This window comes from Cherax quadricarinatus, chromosome 11 (genome assembly GCF_038502225.1).
Source record: "Cherax quadricarinatus isolate ZL_2023a chromosome 11, ASM3850222v1, whole genome shotgun sequence".
NCBI lineage: Eukaryota > Metazoa > Arthropoda > Malacostraca > Decapoda > Parastacidae > Cherax > Cherax quadricarinatus.
The window spans coordinates 16,813,620-16,840,371 of NC_091302.1; the positions used below are offsets into that span (position 1 = coordinate 16,813,620).

Sequence of the window (26,752 nt, forward strand, 5' to 3'; positions counted from 1 at the left end):
AATGAGTCTAATTTATATAAACCTAAGGAAATATTCATATTATTTTCAAAACTGCTTTTTATGAAACAAGATTCAGTTATATTTCTGTCAACCATGGACTTGCTTGATACAACTTTCTCAACTTTTTGAAAATTAATTGGATGGCTTGTTAACATTTTGAGCCCTATTGTTGGTAAAATTTCTAACTTTAATGTTTAAAGTTAGAAATTTAAAGGTACGCGGGTATTTATAGTCAGGTTCAGAATATTGAGGTCAAGTGGAGAATGCTGAATATGATGATCTACCGAGTGGGATTATAGAGTCTAGAATCTTGGGTAACTTGGAAGGGAGATTGGATAAGTTTGAGAGCAGACCTTCTGCAGTGTTCTTAAATTCCTATGTTCTTATGTGGGATAGCGATGAAGAAGTTTCTTGGCAAGTGGTTCAGTTATGTTGTAGAAGCCATTGTTCTGGACATTGGACAAATAATAAACTTTATTTCTTGGGTAGAATATTTTGTTAGTGGGATGTCGTGAGGACCTGTCTAGTTGGACCAGCGGACCTACTGCAGTGTTCCTCTTTTCTTATGAGTCCGGTATTGTCGCGCGTCAGGTGTTTCTTTGTTGTGGGGGTTGACTGTGAGGTGTAGTCTAAGCCCTTTAATTGCCTTCCTTTGATGTATTACTTTCATAGTTCCTTGACAATGTGAGTAGTCACGAAAGCGCTTAGAATTTCACTACTCTTTCACAGTGGTTGTTTTGCATATTTTAAAATCACCTGTTTACTGTGATCTTATTGCATATATATATATATATATATATATATATATATATATATATATATATATATATATATATATATATATATATATATATATATATATATATATATATGATATTGTCACTAGCACAAAACAACCTTTTAATAAGAGTCACGCCAGCATCAGTCAACCCTGTGAACCACTTACACACTTAAGAAAACATCTAAGTGTAGGAAAACTATTAGTACGCCCACAGTAATCTTTTAGATCAGAGTATTTGTAGCTAAAATTGTCAAAACTAGGGAAAAACTTCTCCAAAAGAACTACAAAGGAACATCCTGTCTCTCTTAGATTATTGGATACTCACATACCATTTCAAGACAGCCATTACTGAAGGAGTTTATGTACATATGCGCTATCAGAAGGGTGTTCCGGGGGTCAACGCCCTCGCGGGTCGGTCCATGATAAGCACTAGAGATTCGTTGGAGTGCGTTTGCTGATTTTATATTTAATTTTCCCAGAACAGCGGAGGTAACAAGAGTGGGCTTTATTAAGTATACGCAGCAGCGACGTCCGCCATATCTGCAGCTCTATTCGACTCGATGTGGTTCGTCGGAATTGCCCCGGCCCTGGTCTTGTCCAGTTGGTGACCCAGTGTTGGCCCCCAGGGTGGGGGATGTTGCTCATCTTTTCCTTTCGTCGGTCTTGCACATTGACCCGTCGGGTGAGGGGTGTCGTCTCAGCAGCTGCAGTAAGGTTACATTATTTAATGAAGATGCATAAGGTCGTTACAAAGTAGAATGACAAATTAGTCTCCTACCATGAAGCCATCTTAATCTATCTCAGTACCCGATCTGTCAATCCATTAATCGAATATTATGAAAATAGAGAAATTGGGTATAATTCTCATTTTGGAAATCCTGCCATGTCTAAATGAATTTCTATAATGATATGCAGTTTTCTTAAAAGCAATTAGAATAGTCTTTAATATTCCATAATCTGCAATTGCTCCTGTTTATAATGTTTAATAAATATTTTATGCTGGACCTGAATGTTAATAAAGTGAGGTGAATGGACGAGAAATCTGCGAGTCACTCATCTGACGTGACGGTAACTGAAAACTATGATATACACTGAGACATCATCGTCTCTAGTGCAGGAGTGGATCCGAGTGTATCAGGGATCCGAGTGTATTAGGATTCAGAGTGTATCAGGGATCAGAGTGTATCAGTAGATGAGAGTGTGTGAGCGATCAGAGTGTATCAGCGTATCAAACTCACTACCAGCGGCAGCAACAGCAGCGACCTCCAAGCTCCGTACTTTTCTCTAACTATCAGAGCCACCAATGCTCCTATGATGACCTAGTTACAAGCAAAACTGCACTACCCAACGTAGCACCCAGAATGACCAAAGATTACCAACAGTGAAACCTACAAACCGAAAATAATAGAGATCAAAGGAAGACTGCCCTCCTCAAACCCAAAGCAACACCCGGCTGCCAGCCGAACAACGTAACCCTAAGCTTTGTATAACTACAACTTCTTCTTAACTACAACAATTCCTGTAGTATTATGGAAAAAGACTTAATAATTGCATCTATTAAAGTAAAGAAAGAGGTATACATAAACGAGTGTCTTACCAAAAAACGTCAGAACCTCCTGTATAGAGTCAGGAAACTTAAGCGGGAGAATAATGACACAATACACCAATGCTTCACACGGGATGGGAAAATTCTTGTTAGGAAAACAAATGTAGGTCAACTGTACACATTCACGAACGAGAATGATCTATCACGATTTCTCAGGGATACTAATCTTACAGAGAATAACTAAACAATGTCCAACCTAAAAGCCTACGTAATGTAGTGTATGTTTTGCTCCATTATTGTTCAAATTTCATAGTACAATCTCATAGTAATTAAATAATCAACTACCTCATTTTGTGATTTTACTAGTAAGCATAAGTCACCTCATGTAATTTTCTTATTTACTATTGTTTGCTTAAATATTAGCTGAATTGATACTTTCTCTGTCCATATTACTACCTCATATTTGTTTTAAATACTATTAATTGATATTACTTACTAAAATTAATAATTAATTACCATTTTTACTATCAGTACAATTTACTCTTAACATTTTTGACATCATTTAATAACCATTACTTGTCTAATTACCTTAACCTGTTTTAATACCACCCCAATGGAAATAAAGGACCCCAATGGAAATAAGTCACTCTGTCTGACTTTTTTGGGTTATCCTAGGTTCTCTACACACATGCTGCTATGTATGATAATTCTATGTAACTGTATTTGTGTATACCTGAATAAACTTACTTACTTACTTACTATCTTAGAGTTTTCTTAATTACCTTGTACTGCCAAATAACCTCTAGTATAACTACCAGTGCAATATTGAATGAAATAAACATTACTTTTTCACTTTTTTTGTAATCATTATTACTTACTAAAATTTTATTAAACACCATATTTACTCCCAGTCAATTTTACTTTTGTATATTAATCATTATTTTATACTTCCCATAACATTTTGTTGCCAAATTTTCAAGTTTGTATATTCATCTCCAACCTTTATATTATCCTTTGTACCTGTGTACCTGTCTACCATCTTACTATCATATTATAACCAAGTCATCGCCATTGTTATTTTTTATTTATTATTCTTTTGGTGCTTTAATTTGTGAATTTTATTTTGTCAATTTAATTCTAGTTATACTCTTGATCTTGTTAACAACCTATATCAGACCCTAGTGCAATTGCAAGTACCATTTTAATTTGTATTTTTATATTATAAGTTTATATTATAAGTCCTACTCTAAGATTGTTTTCATATCTTAGTGACTATATTGTGTGTGCAATTAGTGTATATTTCAATTACATTATTGTTCAAGGCCCTTAACTATCTTTTGCTAACTAGTACCAACTACCTCATATTATTATTTTTTTTTTTACTTTTTTTTTTATTCTTTTGCTACCTTAACTTGTGTATTTTATCTTGTCAATTTAAATCTAGTTATACTCTAATTCTTGTAAACAACTTATATAACACCTTAGTGCAACTACAATTGAGAGTCTTGTGCCTTTTTTATATCATTAGATTAAACTCAGTTGTACTATAGCTCATTCTAGCTCAATACATAGTCAATACCAAATTCATTATATTAGACCATAGTGCAATTACTAGTGAGAGTCTGGTGCTATTTTTAATTTGTATTTTTATATTATTAGATTATACCTAGTTGTACTTTAGCTCATTCCAGCACAACACATAGACAACACCAACTTCATTATGTGTATTAGTGACTATACTCTATATGACCAAAATGCTTTAGCCATATACTTGTCCAAACTTCCCACCACTAACAGATATCAGTACTAGAACTCAACACACAACTCAGGATATAAATAACCATAATTTAAACCTAGATGATTGATCACGTTGACCCTGATCTAAACCTCCATAATATGACACCCAATCAAAACCTATTGGAAAGTAACTGCCTTTACTACACAGCATCACAAGCCAGCACTATCCTAAACAATGCTAAAAGTCTATCAGTACTTAACTACAACATCAGGTCCTTAAGCAAACACTATGATGACCTCCTGGCACTCCTTGAATCACTAAAAGCACCCTTCTCCTGCATTATTCTTACTGAGACCTGGCTTAAGCAGAACACAATAGATATCTACCCTATACCAGGATACACAGCAATCCACAACTGCAGACCATACCAAGTTTTGGGTGGTATTGCAATCTATTACTCTAACCAGTTATCTTGTATTAGCACCACTTGCTTTAGTGATGAATATGGGGAATACATTTTTGCTAATTTTACTGTAAAAAACCTTAAGACGCCTATAACAATCGGTGCCATTTACCGGATACCCCACACAAACATCCCAAATTTCAGTGAGAAAAAAAGGCACTAATAACAAACAGACAAATGAATAAGCACCACCTTCTCTTAGCTGGAGACTTCAACATCAACCTTGGCCTACTAGATGATCAGTCTGTAACTGATTTCATCTCATACCAACATTAACTAAACCAACCAGGCTCACTGAGACAAGTGCAACCATAATAGACCACATATGGACCAATATACTAGCCCCCCTTAAATCAGGGAAAATCACAGATAGCACTACAGACCACTACCCTACCTTCCTTTTGACAAACATTAGTAAACCACCACTTGAATACAACAAAGTTTCATTTAGACTCCATGACGAGGCCTCAATAAGGAAGTTCACAGCTGACGTAGAGACTGTTGACTGGCCTACAGAATTCTCCAAGGCCAATGGTATTGATGATCGGACAGACATTTTTCTTAACAAATTACTTAGACTATACAACAAACATTGTCCTATAAAAACGAAACAGATCACAAACAAACGGCTTGGTTGCCCATGGCTAACCAGCACCATTCTGAAATCCATTGACAAGAAACACCAATATGAAAAGCAATATAGACAGGGCTTAATACACAAAGATATTCTTAAACACTATTCATCAGTTCTCACCAAAGTAATAAAGAAAGCCAAACAACTATACTACTCCAGTAGATTCACTGACACAGGAGGAGATATAAAAAAGACCTGGAAGACACTCTCAGATTCTAGGGACCCACAAACTGAAAAAAAAACAAGAATATTGCCCTAACTAAACCTAATGAAACACCACTACATCCCACTGACACAGCTAACAAGATAAACGACTTCTCAACCATAGGATCTAATCTCGCCAATAAATTCCCACGTACCAATGCCCATGCCGGGGACTACCTAGATGGGAATTTCCCAAATTCCTTCTATCTTGCACCAACTGAACCCACAGAAGTTACCGAGATTATAAAGTCACTTAAAAATAACCCAGGGAATCTGTCTCATGTCCCACCATTATTGTACAAGCGAGCAGCCCATGTCCTTTCGCATGCTATCTCATTACTTTTTAACAAGTCACACACTAGAAACTAGCACCTTAGCGAAAGTACTCAAGATGGCAAGGGTTACACCAATACATAAAGGTGGTGACCCTACAGATTTAAACAACTATAGGCCAATATCAAACTTACCATTGCTATCCAAAATCTTTGAGAAACTCGTGCACAGGAGACTATATTCATTTATAACGGCACAAAACATACTCAACTCCTGCCAATTTGGATTCTGGAAAAATAAAAGCACTAACGATGCAATCATAAAAATGCTAGATCTGCTTTACACAGCATTGGAAAATAAGGAATATCCACTAGGAATTTTTATTGACCTAAGAAAAGCTTTTGACACAGTAGACCACGGCATCCTACTCCACAAACTTGACCATTATGGTATAAGAGGCCATGCGCTTGCATATTTCAAATCTTACCTTACTAATAGGTATCAGTAAGTCACCATTAAAGACACAGCATCAACAATACTGCCACTTGATACTGGAGTTCCGCAAGGAAGTGTCCTTGGTCCCCTGCTCTTCCTCATATACATCAATGATCTTCCAAACGTATCTCAACACCTGAACCCCATTCTCTTTGCTGACGACACGACTTATGTCATCTCTCACCCTAATCTTGCCACCCTCAACACCATTGTTAATGAGGAGCTCATCAAAATATCGACTTCGATGACAGCCAATAAACTTATGCTTAACACTGACAAAACCTACTACATTATGTTTGGTAGCAGAGCAGGAGTTGCGCAAATTAACAATAAGATCGACAACACTCTAATTGCCAGACATAATGGGGGCAAATTCCTAGGCCTATACCTCGACAACAACCTGAATTTCAGCACCCATATCTAACACATAACCAAAAAAGTATCCAAAACGGTTGGGATCCTCTCCAAGATACGATACTACGTGCCACAAACTGCCCTTCTAACACTATACCATTCACTTATATATCCATACCTCACCTATGCTATCTGTGCTTGGGGTTCAACTGCAGCAACACCTAACGCCAATAATAACCCAACAAAAAGCCGCAGTAAGAATAATCACTAAATCCCATCCCTGGCAGCACACCCCACCACTCTTCGTAGATCTAAACTTACTCCCTGTTTAGTACATCCACACTTACTACTGCGCAATCTACATCTACAGGACCTTAAATTCCAATATTAACCTTGACCTAAAACGCTTTCTTGATAGTTGTGACAGAACCCACATTCAGCATGTAGTTATAAATAAAGACAATAGATGAGGTCAGCAAACAAAGGGGGACAGCAGAGGGCAGCAAGGGACTAGCTCCCTTAAGGTTTACTATACTAATAGCAGGAGTGTAAGAAATAAGATAGATGAGCTAAGATTAATTGCAAGTGCAGGAAACATAGATATTATTGTTATAATAGAGACCTGGCTCAAACTGAAAGTTAGAAAGATGCCCTCTGAATGTCACATACAAGGCTATAAATTATTCCACACTGACAGGGTCAACAGGAAGGGTGGTGGAGTAGCGATGTATGTCAGAGACAATTTAAATTGTTGTGTTAGACAAGATATAAAATTAGAAGCGTCAGCCAATGAATCTGTTTGGTTACAGCTTCTCGAGGGCCTAGAAAAACTAATTTTGGGTGTGATTTACAGGGCCCCAAATCTTGATAGGGAGTGCAGTAAACTTCTATGGGACGAAATTCGTAAGGCATCTACATACGAAAATGTTGTGCTAATGGGAGATTTCAACTATAGACAGATTGACTGGAGCAATTTGACAGGAAATTTAGAGTCAGGTGACTTTTTTGATACGATCCAGGATTGTTTTTTAAAACAGTTTGTGACAGAGCCAACTAGGGGATATAACCTCATTGATTTGGTTCTTGCCAGTAGGGAAACACTAATTAATAATCATGAGGTTAATGATGAGCTTGGGGAAAGTGATCACAAATCACTCAGTTTTAATATATCATGGAATTCCCCTAATAATGGCAATCAAGTCTCTGTCCCTGACTTTCGCTTGGCTGATTTCATAGGACTGAAAAATTACTTAGGTGGCCTGAACTGGAATGACCTGACTAAGGGTCAGGTAGGTGGTGATGGTTGCCGATATGACGCTTTCCAGGGCATACTTCAAGCTGCTCAGTCAAATTATGTTCCAAATAGGGAAATCAGATCAAACAAAAATGATCCTAAATGGATGAACAATAGATTAAAATATATGATTGGTCAAAAGAGAGGCATATATATAGGCAAATCAAAAGAGGAGAGGGGCAATTAAGAAATCGATATATACAGTTAAAGAGATAAATAAAAAAGGGAATTAGAAAAGCAAAAAGAGATTATGAGGTTAAAGCTGCAAGAGAATCGAAGACTAACCCAAAAGGATTCTTTCAGGTATACAGAAGTAAGATCAGGGACAGGATAGGCCTACTCAAAAGTTCCTCGGGTCAGCTCACTGACAGTGATAAGGAAATGTGTAGAATTTTTAACACATGCTTCCTCTCAGTTTTTTCACAGGAGGATACCAGCGATATTCCAGAAATGATAAATTATGTAGAACAGGACGATAATAAACTGTGCACGATTAGGGTCACAAGTGACATGGTCCTTAGGCAAATAGATAAATTAAAACCTAACAAATCCCCAGGCCCTGATGAACTGTATGCAAGGGTTCTAAAGGAATGTAAAGAGGAGCTTAGCAAACCTTTGGCTAATCTTTTCAACATATCACTACAAACTGGCATGGTGCCAGATAAGTGGAAAATGGCAAATGTGATACCTATTTTCAAAGCAGGTGAGAGGTCCTTAGCTTCGAACTATAGACCAATAAGCCTAACCTACATAGTGGGAAAATTTATGGAATCAATAATTGCCGAGGCAGTTCGTAGCCACCTTGAAAAGCATAAATTAATCAACGAATCTCAGCATGGTTTTACAAAGGGGCGTTCCTACCTTACGAATTTATTAACTTTTTTCACTAAGGTATTTGAGGAGGTAGATCATGGTAATGAATATGATATTGTGTATATGGACTTCAGTAAGGCTTTTGACAGGGTCCCACATCAGAGACTATTGAGGAAAATTAAGGCACATGGAATAGGAGGAGAAATTTTTTCCTGGATAGAGGCATGGTTGACAAATAGGCAGCAGAGAGTTTGCATAAATGGGGAGAAATCAGAGTGGGGAAGCGTCACGAACGGTGTTCCACAGGGGTCAGTGTTGGGCCCCCTGCTGTTCACAATCTACATAAACGACATAGATGAGGGCATAAAGAGCGACATCAGCAAGTTTGCCGATGACACCAAAATAGGCCGTCGAATTCATTCTGACGAGGACATTAGAGCACTCCAGGAAGATTTGAATGGACTGATGCAGTGGTCGGAGAAGTGGCAGATGCAGTTTAATATAGACAAATGCAAAGTTCTAAATGTTGGACAGGACAATAACCATGCCACATGTAAACTAAATAATGTAGATCTTAATATTACGGATTGCGAGAAAGATTTAGGAGTTCTGGTTAGCAGTAATCTGAAACCAAGACAACAGTGCATAAGTGTTCGCAATAAAGCTAATAGAATCCTTGGCTTCATATCAAGAAGCATAAATAATAGGAGTCCTCAGGTTGTTCTTCAACTCTATACATCTTTGGTTAGGCCTCATTTAGATTATGCTGCACAGTTTTGGTCACCGTATTACAGAATGGATATAAATGCTCTGGAAAATGTACAGAGGAGGATGACAAAGTTGATCCCATGTATCAGAAACCTTCCCTATGAGGATAGACTAAGGGCCCTGAATCTGCACTCTCTAGAAAGACGTAGAATTAGGGGGGATAAGATTGAGGTGTATAAATGGAAGACAGGAATAAATAAAGGGGGTGTAAATATCGTGCTGAAAATACCTAGCCTAGACAGGATTCGCAGCAATGGTTTTAAGTTGGAAAAATTCAGATTCAGGAAGGATATAGGAAAGTACTGGTTTGGTAATAGAGTTGTGGATGAGTGGAACAAACTCCCAAGTACAGTTATAGAGGCCAGAACGTTGCGTAGCTTTAAAAATAGGTTGGATAAATACATGAGTGGATGTGGGTGGGTGTGAGTTGGACCTGATAGCTTGTGCTACCAGGTCGGTTGCCGTGTTCCTCCCTTAAGTCAATGTGACCTGACCTGACTAGGTTGGGTGCATTGGCTTAAGCCGGTAGGAGACTTGGACCTGCCTCGCATGGGCCAGTAGGCCTGCTGCAGTGTTCCTTCTTTCTTATGTTCTTATGTTCTTATAACACCAGACACAAACATCTCTATGACATTCCCCGTGTCCGACTAAACCTTTACAAAAATTCAATGTATGTCAAAGGCCCTAAAATCTGGAACACCCTACCTGAAAACTCTAGAACTGCAGACACATTCATCACCTTCAAAACTACCAACTAATTACACGAATACCACCTGATGGTTCACACTTACACTCACTCACCCATTTGACCATAAACAGAAATATCAATCTCAATCTTAAAATAATGAATCCTAACTAGTCATAAGTTGGCCTGTGATACTCCAATACTGAAACTATGTATTGTGCCAAAACAAAAGCATTCACATTGCTAAACTCACAAACTAGTATTTAGTCACTTAGCCATAATACCAACTTACCTCATAATTTGTAATATTTTAAATTTAAGATTTAATGTAAGTTTGCCCGAAATGCCCAGCCATGCTAGGTGTTCTAGTGGTACACTCTGTAATTATTTTACTACATATAAACCACACAATAACCAAATTCTGTAAACTCAGCATTGTAATCCTTATAGAGAATAAACTTTGAATTGAATTGAATTGAATTGATACGAGTGTATGAAGGGATCAGGGTGTATGAGGGGTTCTGAGTGTAGGAGTGGATCAGAGTCATATGAATATTGGGTCCCAGGTGATGTTAGCCAACTCTAAAATACTAACTTCTAAATCTAACCGTTGTTGTTTAAATCTAACCGCTGTTGCTTAAATATAACCGTTGTCGTTCAACTCTCACTGTTTTTGCCCAAATTTCATTGTTGTTGTTGTTCAGATCTCACTGTTGTTCAAATTTCACTGTTATTGTTCAAATCTCACTGTTGTTGCTGTTGTTCAAATCTCACTGTTCTCGTTCAAATTTCACTGTTGTTACTCATATCTCACTGTTGTTGTTCAAATCTAACCGTTGTTGTTCACTCATCCTCTGCATAGATGTTAGGTAAGACACATATGCAACAGTTAGGTATCTTTATTATGAAACGTTTCGCCTACACAGTAGGCTTCTTCAGTCAAGTACAGAAAAGTTGATAGAAGCAGAGGGACCTGACCTCTCAACATCTGAGTTCTTACCTCTCCTAGTGGCCTACGTCTCACCTCTTGGCGCTATAAAAAGCTCCACCCTGTCACTTCTTCTCCATATTGTTTCATACTATGGAACAATGCTCTTCTCCAGACTGAGGGACTGACCACCTCAAAACTTTAAGGGTGATGGACTGATTACATCGTCTTCAAGTATCTTCTGCTTCTATCAACTTTTCTGTACTTGACTGAAGAAGCCTACTGTGTAGGCGAAACGTTTCATAATAAAGATACCTAACTGTTGCATATGTGTCTTACCTAACAACCTGTCGGTATTTTATACCATTTTAATGTTCAATCTGTCAGACACTGCAACACAAGGGTATCTTGGTACAGACCTGCAATCAACTTCGACAACTTCCACTAGTGAGAGGGGCTGGATTTGAGAGGGACCTGACCTCTCAACATCTGAGTTCTTACCTCTCCTAGTGGCCTACGTCTCACCTCTTGGCGCTATAAAAAGCTCCATCCTGTCACTTCTTCTCCATATTGTTTCATACTATGGAACAATGCTCTTCTCCAGACTGAGGGACTGACCACCTCAAAACTTTAAGGGTGATGGACTGATTACATCGTCTTCAAGTATCTTCTGCTTCTATCAACTTTTCTGTACTTGACTGAAGAAGCCTACTGTGTAGGCGAAACGTTTCATAATAAAGATACCTAACTGTTGCATATGTGTCTTACCTAACAACCTGTCGGTATTTTATACCATTTTAATGTTCACTCTGCATAGATAAATCCTCTTGATTACTTCACTATAACAAGGACTTTCGTTCGGCAGGTTTTTCATCACAAGCCAGTTTCAACCTTTCTTTTTTTTTCTCTCTCCCTGCGCCTAATTCATTTTTTTTTTCAGGCTCCATTCTCTCGTTTTTCTCTCTTATTTTTCAGGTTCTAACTTCGCTCTTTCTTTCTGCTCACCATACTCTTACTTGTCTCTTCTCTTGAGGCTCTAACTTAGCGACTATGAGGTTACTTAGGCTTCTCTCTGAAAATCATAGTTCTTTTGCCTGTAGTCAGCCGGAAACAGTGAACCTTCATGAAGACAGTGAAGAACATTGAAGAGCGAGACACTTGTGCAACATTTAGGTATCTTAATTGCGGAAACGTTTCTCCAGCCAGTGACTTCTTCATTCCAGTGCAGAGAAGAACCGTGGAAGACGAAGGGGAGTTTGAAGTAAACCATTTACACTACATCTGTCAGACACAGCAACATCTTGGGATTTTGATTCTGGGAATTCTTCACCGCTTGCCTATATCTCTTCAAACAGGTGTAGTGTCTGATATGTGTCTGATATTTGGAAGATGGCCAATGTAATTCCTATTTTTAAAGCAGGGGACAAGTTACCGTCAAATTACCCCCCAATAATCCTGACCTCAATTGTAGGCAAATTACTAGAGTCAATTATAGCTGATATCATAAGAAGTCATCTTGATAAGCATAATCTGATTAATGATACTCAGCATGGATTCACGAGGGGCCGTTCGTGCTTAGCTAATTTATTAACCTTCTTCAGCAAAGCTTTTGAGGCTGTTGATCACGACAGAGAATTCGATATTGTTTGTTTAGATTTAAGTAAGGCTTTTGATAGAGTACCACATCAGAGACTGATAAAAAAAAAGTGGCAGCTCATGGCATTGGGGAAAAAGTACTGTCATGGATCGAGCCATGGCTCACTAATAGGAAGCAGAGAGTGTGCATAAATGGGGTTAAATCCGAGTAGGGATCTGTAACAAGTGGCGTTCCACAGGGATCATTCTTAGGCCGTTGTTGTTTATAATATATGTTAATGATCTGACGAGGGAATTACTAGTGATATGAGCAAATTAGCCGATGACACGAAGATAGGTATGATAATTGGTTCAAACGTAGATGTCATGGAACTTCAGGAGGATTTAGACAAACTCAGTTCGTGGTCAGAAAAGTGGCAGATGCAGTTCAATGTAGATAAATGCAAGGTTCCGAAGCTCGGGAGTGTCCATAACCCTAGCACTTATAAATTAAATAATGTAGGTTGCTACTTACCGTAACCCCCACGTCTTTTTCGCATTCTGTACGGCTAAGTTCTACATTATTAAGCTGGCAGGTGCTAAGGTTATGAACATTCCCCAGCTTTAGAACTTTGCATTTACACTACATTGAACTGCATCTACCACTCTTCTGACAACGAACTGAGTTTGTCTAAATCCTCCCGAAGTTCTGTGACATCTACATTTGAATCGATTATCTATCTTCGTGTCATCAGCGAATTTGCTCATATCACTAGTAATTCCCTCATCGAGGTCATTGATATATATTATAAACAACAATGGGCCTAAAACTGATGCCTGTGGAATGCCACTTGTTACAGATCCCACTCAGACTTAACTCCATTTAAGCACACTTTCTGCTTCCTATTAGTGAGCCATGACTCGATCCATGACACCACTTTTTCCTCATTGCTATGAGCTGCCACTTTTTTTAACAGTCTCTGATGTGGTACTCTATCAAAAGCTTTACTAAAATCCAAATAAACAATATCGAATTCTTTATCGTGATCAATGGCCTCAAAAGCTTTACTGAAGAAAGTTAGTAAATTAGTCAGGCAGGAACGGCCCCTCGTGAATCTATGCTGAGTATCATTAATCAAATTATGCTTATCAAGATGGCTTCTTATATTATCAGCTATAATTGACTTTAGTAATTTGCCTACAATTAAGGTTAGGCTTATTGGGCAGTAATTTGACGGTAAAGATTTGTCCCCTGCCTTAAAAACAGGAATTACATTGGCCATCTTCCACATAGACACTACACCTGTTTGAAGGGATATATTAAAAATATCAGTCAATATCAGTTCACAGAGTTTAATTTTGCACTCCTTAAGAACCCTTGAAAAAACTCATCAGGGTCTGGCGATTTATTTTGTTTCAGTCGGTCTACTTGTTTCATAACCATTTCGCTAGTGACTTAGATATTACATAATTTATCTTTTTCAGGCCCACTATAAAAATTAATTACTTAGATATTGTTAGTGTCTTCCTGTGTGAAAACCGAGAGAAAATAATTTTCAGTAAAATGATCTATCTTTTCACTGACTTTTGTTCTATAAACCTGGAAAAAACCATTTGGGTTAGTTTTTGAATCTCTAACAACTTTAATTTTGTAGTCCCATTTAGCTTTTCTTATTCCCTTTTTAACGTCCCTCTTAATGTCAATATATTGATTCATAAGATGGCCTTCACCTTTTGTCCTAAAAGATATTTGAGCCTATTATTCATTCATTTAGGGTCATTTCTATTCGATCTAATTGCTTTATATGGAATAAATGTACTTTGGGCAGCATGTATTGTGTTTAGAAATCTGGAGAGAGAGCGTTTATCTGGAGAGAGTTCCGGGGGTCAACGCCCCCGCGGCCCGGTCTGTGACCAGGCCTCCTTAGGTCAGTGTCCCAGGATGCGACCCACACCAGTCGACTAACACCCAGGTACCCATTTTACTGATGGGGAACATAGACAACAGGTGGAAAGAAACACGTCCAATGTTTCTACTCTGGCTGGGAATCGAACCCAGGCCCTCACCGTGTGAAGCGAGAGCGTTAACCACCAGGCCACCAGAGCCTGAGAAAGCTGTCATATTAACAACTCTCCTCGTTACCCCAATCAACAGATGGTAGGTGTTCTCTAAGCCACATTGTAATCTACTAAGCGAAAATCTGGGGCCGTTACTGAGTTATCCCTGCCATCATACTTCCATTGAATGCTAAAGGAAATTGATTTGTGTTCGCTTGCGCCAAGTTCCTCTGTAATTTCTAAATTATCAACAAGGATTTCCTTGTTTGCCAGAACCAAGTCAAGCAGGTTATTTCCTCTTGTAGGTTCTGTCACAAACTGCTTCAAAATCCAGAACTACTTCTAAAAAGTCGCTAGATTCTAAATTCCCAGTCAAAAAATTACAATCAATCTGACTAAAGTTAAAGTCCCCTAGAATTGCTACGTTATCATGCCTTGTGGCTTTAACAATTTCCTCCCAAAGTAGTTTCCTTTGGTCTCTATTTAAGTTTGGGGAGGGTATATCATGCCTGAGATCAGTTTTTTTATGTCCCTCCGAAAATTTTATCCAGACAGGCTCTGTATGTGTTATTTCAGACTTTATACCCGTTTTCATGCAACATTTCAAGCAATTTCAAGCAATACAGTGCCACCGCACTCCCTTCCCGATACATCTATCTACTTGAAACAACTTAAAACCCCATAATGTCTCAGTTATGGCAAATACATCAATGTTACCTGTACTTGCAACTAATCTCAACCCATACATCTTATTCCTAGCACTACGACTATTAGTATAATATAGGTTTAAAGACCCTCCTTTCTCTTTACCCTTCTTGCTCATTTCTCTTTTTCCACAATGCCTATTACTGTCCTTGTCACCTAGTGCCACTGGCTTTCCAATATCCACCTCATTCTGCCTATTACTAGTTCCCCTAAAACTCACAATATTACTACACTGGGACTTCACTGTTTTCTCCCCAAAACCCATACCACTAACTATTTCTGGTTTAAACCCCTAACACTTTCCTCCACTGCAGTGGCTAGTGCCCCCACCCCAGACCTAGATAAGTGAACCCCATCCCTGGTATACATGTCATTTTCCCTTCTTGGCAAAAATGCCACATATAACAGGGTGCTGTCCTCCCCTCCCTTCTTCCAAGTTATGTCTATTGCTGCCTTGTACCTTTTAACTAAATCATCACTTCTGTGCTTGCTTACATCATTGCTTCCAGCATTGAGGCAGGTAATAGGATTGATCCCATTACCATTCATGATGCTGTCAAACTGGCTAACAATATCCTCCATCCCAGCCCCAGGAAAGCAAACCCTCTGTCTCCTACTCCGATCCTTCAAGCAGAAAGCCCTATCCATGTACCAAATCTGACTATCCCCAACAAGAACAATGTTCTTACCTTCCTTGGTGACGTTCGCCATGACGTTCCCTGTAGTTGACTCACATTCACTGGGTAGCACGGAGAATGGGCTCGATGTTCCTACAACAGTTTCCTGGATCTTCGTTGTTGCTACCTCTCCATCTATCCTCCGATCCTTAACTTTGTTCCATGCTTTCCAGCCACTGTCTAGGTTCCTTTCTTGACTTGAGGACTCACAACAGGAGGATTACTACGAATCCTCTTGTTTTCCTCAGTCAGTTGCTGTATCTCAAGCTTAGCCACCCTCAGTTCTCCCTTAAACTGCTGGTGGAGTTGCTGAAGAGAGGACATCTTGTTCAGATTCACAGAGAGCACACTAGACACGTCTTCACAGAGCAAAGTACAGGTCACGACAGTGTTACCCCTGTTCCCACAAAAATAAGAGTAATCCTCTAATCTTAGTCATGAGCTTTAACGAAACAGCTTAGTGAAGACAAACTCCAGTATATTTCTCTATAAAATTGTTAAACATAGTCTACTCACCACATCAGATGATTAACCTTTAACTCTAGTCCTCAATGGTAGCGATTCTTGAACCTTAGGAATCCGCTGTATCCTGGCAACGTCGTCTCTTGTCAGGAAAAGGACAGCTGGTGGGTTCTCCGCATAGAAAAGATATATGGAAACAATTAACTAATAACAGGGGAATAAAATAAAAAGAGAAAAAGGTCTAACGAATCGAGACATATAACAGAACCTTCATTTAAGAAACCTAACATGAAAGAAAGCCCAAATAATAATAAACAGATAAAGAAAAGCTAAATATAAAATATGGAAGAAATCACAATAAAATGCGTAATTACAAGTATAAAAATAATACCTTTGTGAAAATACGAAATATAACCTGAGAGCTTTTATGTGCTTACACACATATTGCCAGATATGTGTGTATGTGTGTAAGCACACAAAGTTTGACACAGTCCAGGGGCCAAAGACTACAAACCTCACTCAATGAGTGAGTTTTGTAGTGAGTATAATACCGAGCACATCTGAGGCGCACATCGACCAAATAACTGCTGCAGCTTAGGGACGACTAGCGAACCTAAGAATAGCATTCCAACATGTCAGTAAGAAATCGTTTCGGACCCTGTACACCGTGTACGGTGTACAGGGTCCGAAGTGCAAAGGATTGCAACGAGACTAGTCCTAGAGATAAGGGGCATATGGTACGAGAAGAGGTTAAGAGAACTCGACCTGACGACACTGGAGTAAAGGAGGGACAGGAAGGGGGGCATGATAGCAACATAAAATACTGAGAGGAATCGACAAGGTGGACAGAGACAGGATGTTCCAGAGATGGGACAGAAACAAAGTGTCACAATTGGAAGTTGAAGATTCAGATGAGTAACAAGGATGTTAGGATGTATTTCTTCAGCAACAGAGTTGTCAGAAAGTGGAATAGTCTTGAAAGTGAGATAGTGGAGGAAGGTGCCACACATAGCTTTAAGAAGAAGTATGATATAGCTCATGGAGCAGGGAGAGAGTGGACCTAGTGGCGACCAGTGAAAAGGCAGGGCCAGGAGCTATGAATCGACGCCTGCAAGTACAATTAGGTGAGTACATATCTATCAGATATGTAAGCACATGGAAGCGCTCAGGTATTATTTCCTGTTTTCACTGTGATATTTTTTCATAACATAATATAATTTCTCACATAGTGGAACAATCATACAAGTCGGTAAGTCATGTAAACATTATAGTTGAGTCACAGTCAGGTCATAGATAAGCTCAGTGAAGGTTGACTCATGAAGATAAATGGTTGACCAGGAAATGGAGATATATTATGGTCGTTCGGACACTTCAGGGATGAGGTATCTCAGTACTGAGAACTTCCAAGATCACACTTAACCATGTACTCAGCCAAGATCACACTTAACCATGTACTCAGCCAAGATCAAACTTAACCATGTATGTACTCAGCCAAGATCACACTTAACCATGTACTCAACCAGTACTAAGGAATAATTTTGTTCCCGTTCACCTCTCTCTCTCTATGGGAAACTTAGTCATGAACCGTGGACTGGGAGAAAACAAGAGACTAAATAAAGTTGGAAGCCATGGCAAAAATAAGAAACCCACATGGAGTTTGCAATACAAAAGAAAACAATCAATACCAAATAACTCTGTAAAGCTTAAGTGGACTGAAGGGCTCGTGTAGATGAAGGGTGGAGTCAAATTTCACCTGCCCTGAAGAATGAAATGTTGAAACGAACAGAAAAAAACTCCAAAACATAAAGAGGAAAGGCGACAGATGATGAAAGAGAAACATTATAAGAACCCTCCACCCCCTCAACAGATGGCACAATGCAGACACACCTGTCGAGATAGAGAAAACTGAAGAGCCCAACACTCGTAACACTGTCACACGAGTCATACATTGTCTACCCTTTTTCTTTACACACACACACACACACACACACACACACACACACACACACACACACACACACACACACACACACACACACACACACACACACACACAAGGAGAGGAGGCTCGGCTGATGGAATACAGGGATCACGAATCGAACAAAATACATCTAGTTGGGTTGATAAGTATGAAATAAATGACATTCGGAAATAATCAAAATCTTTTAGAAATATATAGAAATACTCGTGATGGATTAGAAATACTCAGGTATTTTCAAATACTTAGGAATACTTAAACCCACATCGATGATCAATATGGAGCAGAATGATAAGGAATTTTCTCGCATTTTTCGTGAACATTTTGCTAACGTATGGTATTAGGTGACGGGAAATTAATATAGATTTGTTTAGTTAATATAAAATCCCACACAAAACTAAAGTGTTGGTGAAATATCTATGCATTATATACATAATTTCATAATGACACTAGACTAGTTGACTGCGGTGTGTTGCAGTTTTGTGCCTTTTTTTTTTTTTTTGACTTTCTGAGGTTTCCCACACCCTATATCGGGAGGTACAGGGAATGTGTAGCTTGGTGTTGGCCTCTCTCTCCTTCCTGCTACGAGCCACGTGCAAGACACTTCTTTACACATCCCTACACATCACTGAGACAATCTGCACCTCAATGGATAACTTGAACAGTAAGGTATGATGACACTACGTGTGTGAACACCGCGTGATAGCTCGTGACCTGGGAAAAATACGCAGGATATGTACACAATAAGGTGCATGTCCCTCAGCGTATGTATGCTGAGAGTTCTCTTTAATCCCCACTTTAAAGATTAAAGTATTCTTGACTGGTGGTGAATAGGTGACATGCAGCCTTAATGGCTCTCGTGTGTAGACAGGCTTTTACCCCATCTAGTTACCAGGATGAAAACACTAGGAGATATCTGTAGACTTGGTAATAGCTCCACCTAGTTACCAGGGCGAAAACCTCACGTGATAGCTCTTGACTTGGCAATAGCTCCATCTAGTCCCAGGGAAAGCAAGTGACCTTCCAGCTGACTGAGAACAAAGGGAAGTAGCAAATGAAACATAACAGAAATAAGCTTATTACATCTGAGTTTTTTTCTTGTGGTAAGAAAGACGCCGTATTTGTGGAACACTGTTGCATTAACAACTAACGTATTTTCTTGTAATTTACAATTATGATTGTATCTGTGTGTTCCAGTCACAGCTGACAGAGTGTTACAGTTACATTAAACATTATGTTTGTTTCGGAAAGAATTAACATTGTGCCTCTGCTATAATTGTTTTGTGTTAGTTACAATTAACACTGAGTACGTGTTGTAGTTTAGATTAAAATTGTTTCAGATACAATTAATTTCGTGTGCCTCGATTAATTATACGTATACTATTATGCTGCAGTAACAATAATTAACGCTGTATATTTGTGTTTCAGTTCCGCCGCGTCGTGTGGCAGTGTACACTGAGCTGGGTGTTGAGGCTCGTAGCATCGTGGGACCTTTCACCGAAGGGGACACCTTGCGACTCACCTGCCGGGCTACGGGAGGATCACCGCCCCCTGCTCTCACCTGGTGGGAGGGCCCGCTCCTCCTGGATATGACTTCGGATGTGGAGGCCCCAAACCAGGTGACCAACACGTTGGTGGTGCCCAAGCTGACCCGCCGTGACCTGCATCGAACCCTGACCTGCCAGGCTACCAACTCCAACCTGACAGCACCGCTCACCACCACTGTCACCCTTGATATGATCTGTGAGTCTAACCTTCTCAAGGAAAGTGCATTGACGTTGGTGAGGGGTTCTTGATCCAAGAAACTGGACTTATAATTCCCTCTCTGGGGTCGAACCTGAATGTTTCCCATTCTTCTGGAGCTAAGTAACCCCAACGGTTTCAGCGCTTTTTCCTGGTTGAAATAAAATAAAAAGTATTGAGAGAATACATCTGTGACTTGATTTGTAAGGCCCAGCCATTCATAAATTTATATTAAAATGCAATTTTTGCATCGCTGATGTACGTCATGGGCGGCACAAACTTCCAATGATTTTTTTTCCAGTTTTTATAATTCCAGCTGAATTGCTTCCCAAATATTTTCAATAAGTACTTAGTAATGTCTCTCAATAACTTAATGCCCCGTATTCCAGGCATATATATGCTATAATTCTAGATATTAGTCTGTATATCCCTAGATCTTTCTAATCTTAGCTCAGAGATTGTGCTCCTAGGAGGTATTATTGTAAGTCAATGTTCTTCACCAGAATTTTAAGTTTCTTGAAACTTTAATCTTGGAATTAATTCTCTCTGGAGTGTCCTATAAATCCCTCGCCTCTGTCATTACCCCCTCTGTCATTACCACCGCTGTCATTACCACCGCTGGTCTTATCATCTCCGTCACTATTGCCTCTGTCACTATCATCACCGTCATTAGAATCACTGTAATTATTATTTCAGTGACTCCCACAATTGTCACTCCCACCACTGTCACTCCACTACTATCACTCTCACCACTGTCACTCCCTCCACTGTCACTCCCACCACTGCCACTCCCTCCACTATCACTCCTATCTCTGTCACTCCAACCACTGTCTCTCCCACCTCTGTCACTCACACCATTGTCACTCACACCATTGTCACTCCCACTACTGTCATTCCCTTCACTGTCACTCCCACCACTGTCACTCCCACCGCTGTCAGTACCGCCACAGTCAATACCTCCACTGTCACTCCCAGATCTGTCACTCCCACCTCCATCATTCCCTCCATTGTCACTCTCGCTACTGTCACTACCACCACTGTTACTCCCACTTCTGTCACGCCCACTATTGTCAATACCTCCACTGTCACTCTCACCACTGACACTCCGACCACTGTCACACTCACCACTGTCACTCCCACCTCTGTCACTCCCACCGCTGTCACTCCCACTACAGTCACTATCATTACAGTCACTCCCACCACTGTCACAACCACCGCTGTCACTAATACTTCTGTCACTCCCACCCCTGTCACTCCCACTACAGTCACTACCTTTATTGTCACTCCCACCACTGTCACAACCACCTCTGTCACTACTACTGTCACTCCCTCCACTGTCAATTCCACATCTGTCACTTCCTCCACTCTCATTTCTGCTACTCTCATTACCATCACTGTTACTCCCATCTCTGTCACGCCCACTACTGTCACTACCACCACTGTCACTCCTTCCACTGATACTCCCGCCAATGTCACTCCCACCTATGTCACTCCACTACTGTCACTCCACTACTGTCACTCCCACTACAGACACTACCACTACTGTCATTCCCACCACTGTCAGTGCCCACACTGCCACTTCCACCACTGTCACTACAACCACTGTCACTCCCTCCACTATCGCTCCCACCTCTGTCGCTCCTTCCACTGTCACTCCCGCTACTGTTACTATTACCACTGTCACTCCCACCACTGTCACTCCCACCACTGTCACTCCTACCATTGTCACTCCTACCACTGTCACTCCCTCCACTGTCACTTCCACCTCTTTCACTCCTACCACTGTCACTGTCACCACTGTCACTTCCACCACTGTAAACACCATTCATAATCACCACTCTCATTACAACCACTATTTTTACCTCCACTCTCGTTATCTCCACTCTCGTTATCTCCACTCCCATTACCTCCAGATCTAGAGAGTGTACAGAGATCCTTTACTGCACGTATAAGTTCTGTCAAGCACCTTAACTACTGGGAACGCTTGGAAGCACTTGACTTGTACTCGTTGGAACGCAGGAGGGAGAGATATATCATAATCTACACTTGGAAAATCTTGGAAGGAATGGTCCCAAATGTGCACACAGAAATCACCCCCTACGAAAGTAAAAGACTGGGCAGGCGATGCAAAATGCTCCCAATAAAAAGCAGGGGCGCCATTGGTACACTAAGGGAAAACACCATAAGTGTCCGGGGCCCAAGACTGTTCAACAGCCTCCCATCAAGCATTAGGGGAATTACCAATAAATCCCTGGCTGCCTTCAAGAGAGAGCTGGACAGATACCTAAAGTCAGTGCCTGATCAGCCGGGCTGTGGCTAGTACGTTGTACTGCATGCGGCCAGCAGTAACAGCCTAGTTGATCAGGCCCTGATCCATCGGGAGGCCTGGTCATGGGCCAGGCCGCGGGGACGTTGATCCCCGGAATAACCTCCAGGTAACCTCCAGGTAACCTCCAGGTAACCACTCACATTATCTCCACTCCCATTACCTCCACTCTCATTTTCTCCATTACCATTACCTCCACTTTCATTATCACCACTCTCATTACCACAACTCTCACTATCATCACTCTCATTACATACACTCTCATTATCACTGCTCACATTACCACCACTCTCATTATCATCACTCTTATTGCCTCCATTCTTGTTATCACCTCTCTCATTACGTCCCTCCTCATTACCTCCACTCTCCTTATCACCACTCTCATTATCACTACTCTCATTATCATCTCCATTTTCATTACCTCCAGTCTCATTATCACCACTCTCATTACCACCACTCTCATTATCACCACTCTCATTACCTTCACTCTCATTATCACTGCTCACATTATCACCACTCTCATTACCTCAACTCTCATTATCACTGCTCTCACTACCATCACTCTCATTATCATCACTCTCATTACCATCACTCTCATTACCACCACTCTCATTATCACCACTCTCATTACCTCCACTCTCATTATCACCACTCTCCTTACCTTCACTCTCATTATCACTGCTCACATTATCACCACTCTCATTACCTCAACTCTCATTATCACTGCTCTCATTACCATCACTCATTATCACCACTCTCATTACCATCACTCTCATTATCACCACTCTCATTATCACCACTCCCACTGCCTCCATTTTCATTATCTCTATTTTCATTACCTCTACTCTCATTATCACCACTCTCATTACCTCCACTCTCATTATCACCACTCTCATTATCACCACTCTCATTACTTCCACTCTCATTATCACCACTCTTATTATCACCACTCTCATTATCACCACTCTCATTACTTCCACTCTCATTATCACCACTCTTATTATCACCACTCTCATTACCTCCACTCTCATTATTACCACTCTCATTACTACTACTCTCATTATCACCACTTTCATTACCTCCACTCTCATTATCACCACTCATTACCACCACTCTCATTATCACCACTCATTACCACCACTCTCATTACCACCACTCTCATTATCACCACTCATTACCACCACTCTCATTATCACCACTCATTACCACCACTCTCATTACCACCACTCTCATTATCACCACTCATTACCACCACTCTCATTATCACCACTCATTACCACCACTCTCATTACCACCACTCTCATTATCACCACTCTCATTACCTCCACTCTCATTATCACCACTCTCATTACCTCCACTCTCATTATCACCACTCTCATTACCTCCACTCTCATTATCACCACTCTCATTACCTCCACTCTCATTATCACCACTCTCATTACCTCCACTCTCATTATCACCACTCTCATTACCTCCACTCTCATTATCACCACTCTCATTACCTCCACTCTCATTATCACCACTCATTACCACCACTCTCATTATCACCACTCATTACCACCACTCTCATTACCACCACTCTCATTATCACCACTCATTACCACCACTCTCATTATCACCACTCATTACCACCACTCTCATTATCACCACTCTCATTACCTCCACTCTCATTATCACCACTCTCATTACCATCACTTTCATTACCACCACTCTTGTTTCCACCTATTTCATTATCACCAAATACATTACCATCACTCTCATAAGCACCACATTCATTATCATCACTCATTACCTCCACTCTCTTTACCTCCACATTCATTATCACCATATTCATTACAACCACAGTCATTACCACCACATTCATTACCACCACTTTCATTATCGCTGCACATTACCATCATAATCATTACCTCCACTCATTACCACCATAGTCATTACCACCACATTCATTACCACCGCAATCATTACCACCACATTTATTATCACCACATTCATTACCACCACCGTCATTACCACCACATTCATTACCACCACCGTCATTACCACTACATTCATTACCACCACATTCATTAAACCACAGTCATTTCCATCACTCTCATTACCACCACATTCATTACCGCCGCTTATTACCACCATAATCATTACCACCATAGTCATTACCACCACAGTCATTACCACCACATTCATTACCATCAACAGGTCTCTTCCCTAAACTTTAATGCTTCGCAATTTACTGGATTGACAAGTGCTATTACTGTGACACGCAGTGTCTTGCACAGTGACACGCAGTGCAGTGAACACAATGACACGCAGGACAGTGAACACAATGACACGCAGAGCAGTGAACACTGTGCAGTGAACACAATGCATTTAAAACAGTGATATGCAGGGCAATGAACACAGTGGCAAGCAGGGTAGTGAACACAGTGTTCCACAGTGCAATGAACACTGTGACACACAGTGCAGTGAACACAGTGACACACAGTACAGTGAGCACAGTGACACGCAGTGCAGTGAACACAGTGACACACAGTGCAGTGAACACAGTGACACACAGTGCAGTGAACACAGTGACACACAGTGCAGTGAACACAGTGACACACAGTGCAGTGAACACAGTGACACACAGTACAGTGAACACAGTGACACACAGGTGCAGTGAACACAGTGACACACAGTGCAGTGAACACAGTGACACACAGTACAGTGAACACAGTGACACACAGGTGCAGTGAACACAGTGACACACAGTGCAGTGAATACAGTGACACACAGTACAGTGAACACAGTGACACACAGTGCAGTGAACACAGTGACACACAGTGCAGTGAACACAGTGACACACAGTACAGTGAACACAGTGACACACAGGTGCAGTGAACACAGTGACACACAGTACAGTGAACACAGTGACACACAGTGCAGTGAACACAGTGACACACAGTGCAGTGAACACAGTGACACACAGTGCAGTGAACACAGTGACACACAGTACAGTGAACACAGTGACACACAGGTGCAGTGAACACAGTGACACACAGTGCAGTGAATACAGTGACACACAGTGCAGTGAACACAGTGACACACAGTGCAGTGAACACAGTGACACACAGTGCAGTGAACACAGTGACACACAGTACAGTGAACACAGTGACACACAGGTGCAGTGAACACAGTGACACACAGTGCAGTGAATACAGTGACACACAGTGCAGTGAACACAGTGACACACAGTACAGTGAACACAGTGACACACAGGTGCAGTGAACACAGTGACACACAGTACAGTGAACACAGTGACACACAATTTAGCAAACGTGTGACGTAAAGCCTGGGTTGCATCCTGGGTAGGGTGAGACCTACCCAGCAGTAAATAGTTAGACGGGCGCTAGTCGACAGTTGTGGGTGACAACCTTCACGTTCCTGTGAAAGCTGTCACCCACAACTGCCATTAGTTTTCTATGTAGGAGGCCGGATGTGAGCGCTGTGGCGTTGATGTCAGTAAAGATTATTATTATTATTATTATTATTATTATTATTATTATTATTATTATTATTATTATTATTATTATTATTATTATTATTATTATTATAATGCTAGAAACGATAAACTCAAGGTTCATACTGTACCTAAGGAATGAGAGGTAACCAGGGTATGATGACAGCTCTAGTTCCTCTCATCAAGAGCCCTTCACCTGTTTCATAACATCTCCCTTTGAATGTTTCTTAGCCTTGAATATTTAACAAGGAGAGTTACGCATAATCACTGACTCTGATCTCATCTTACGTCAATAGTTGCACCGCTGTGGGTGCGTCTGTTGACGAGCCGGGATCCAGTCAGCGCTGGCCGGCAGTACGTTGTTGTGTGTCAGGCAGCTGGCTCCAGGCCCCCTGCAACCATCACCTGGCACCTGGCCAACACAAGGCTCACCACACACACTGATAAGGTGAGTTCCTCACTCTTACCGTCACCTTCGCCCACTGTACATACGTCACACTGCCTCCTACATTCACCGTACAATGTTGATGAGTTCCTCACATTTATTATCAAACTCACACACTCTTCATACTCACACACTCTTCATACTCACACACTCTGCATATGATGCTCACACGCTCTACAAACTCACATACTTTACATACGATGCTCACTCTACATACGATACTCACACACCCTACATACGATACTCACATACTCTACATACAATACTCACACACCCTACGTACGATACTTGCACTACATACAATACTC

General features: G+C 40.5%; 1 protein-coding gene across 1 annotated transcript in view; it reads left to right on the forward strand.

Moving 5' to 3' along the window:
* Nucleotides 1-26,752, forward strand: part of LOC128687704 (protein turtle homolog B) — a 188,139-nt gene that overhangs the window by 61,570 nt on the left and 99,817 nt on the right. The window contains exons 3-4 of the mRNA XM_053775306.2: nucleotides 19,860-20,174; nucleotides 26,296-26,447. Of these exons, the coding sequence (XP_053631281.2) occupies nucleotides 19,860-20,174; nucleotides 26,296-26,447 (467 nt within the window). The remainder of the gene's footprint in view (nucleotides 1-19,859; nucleotides 20,175-26,295; nucleotides 26,448-26,752) is intronic.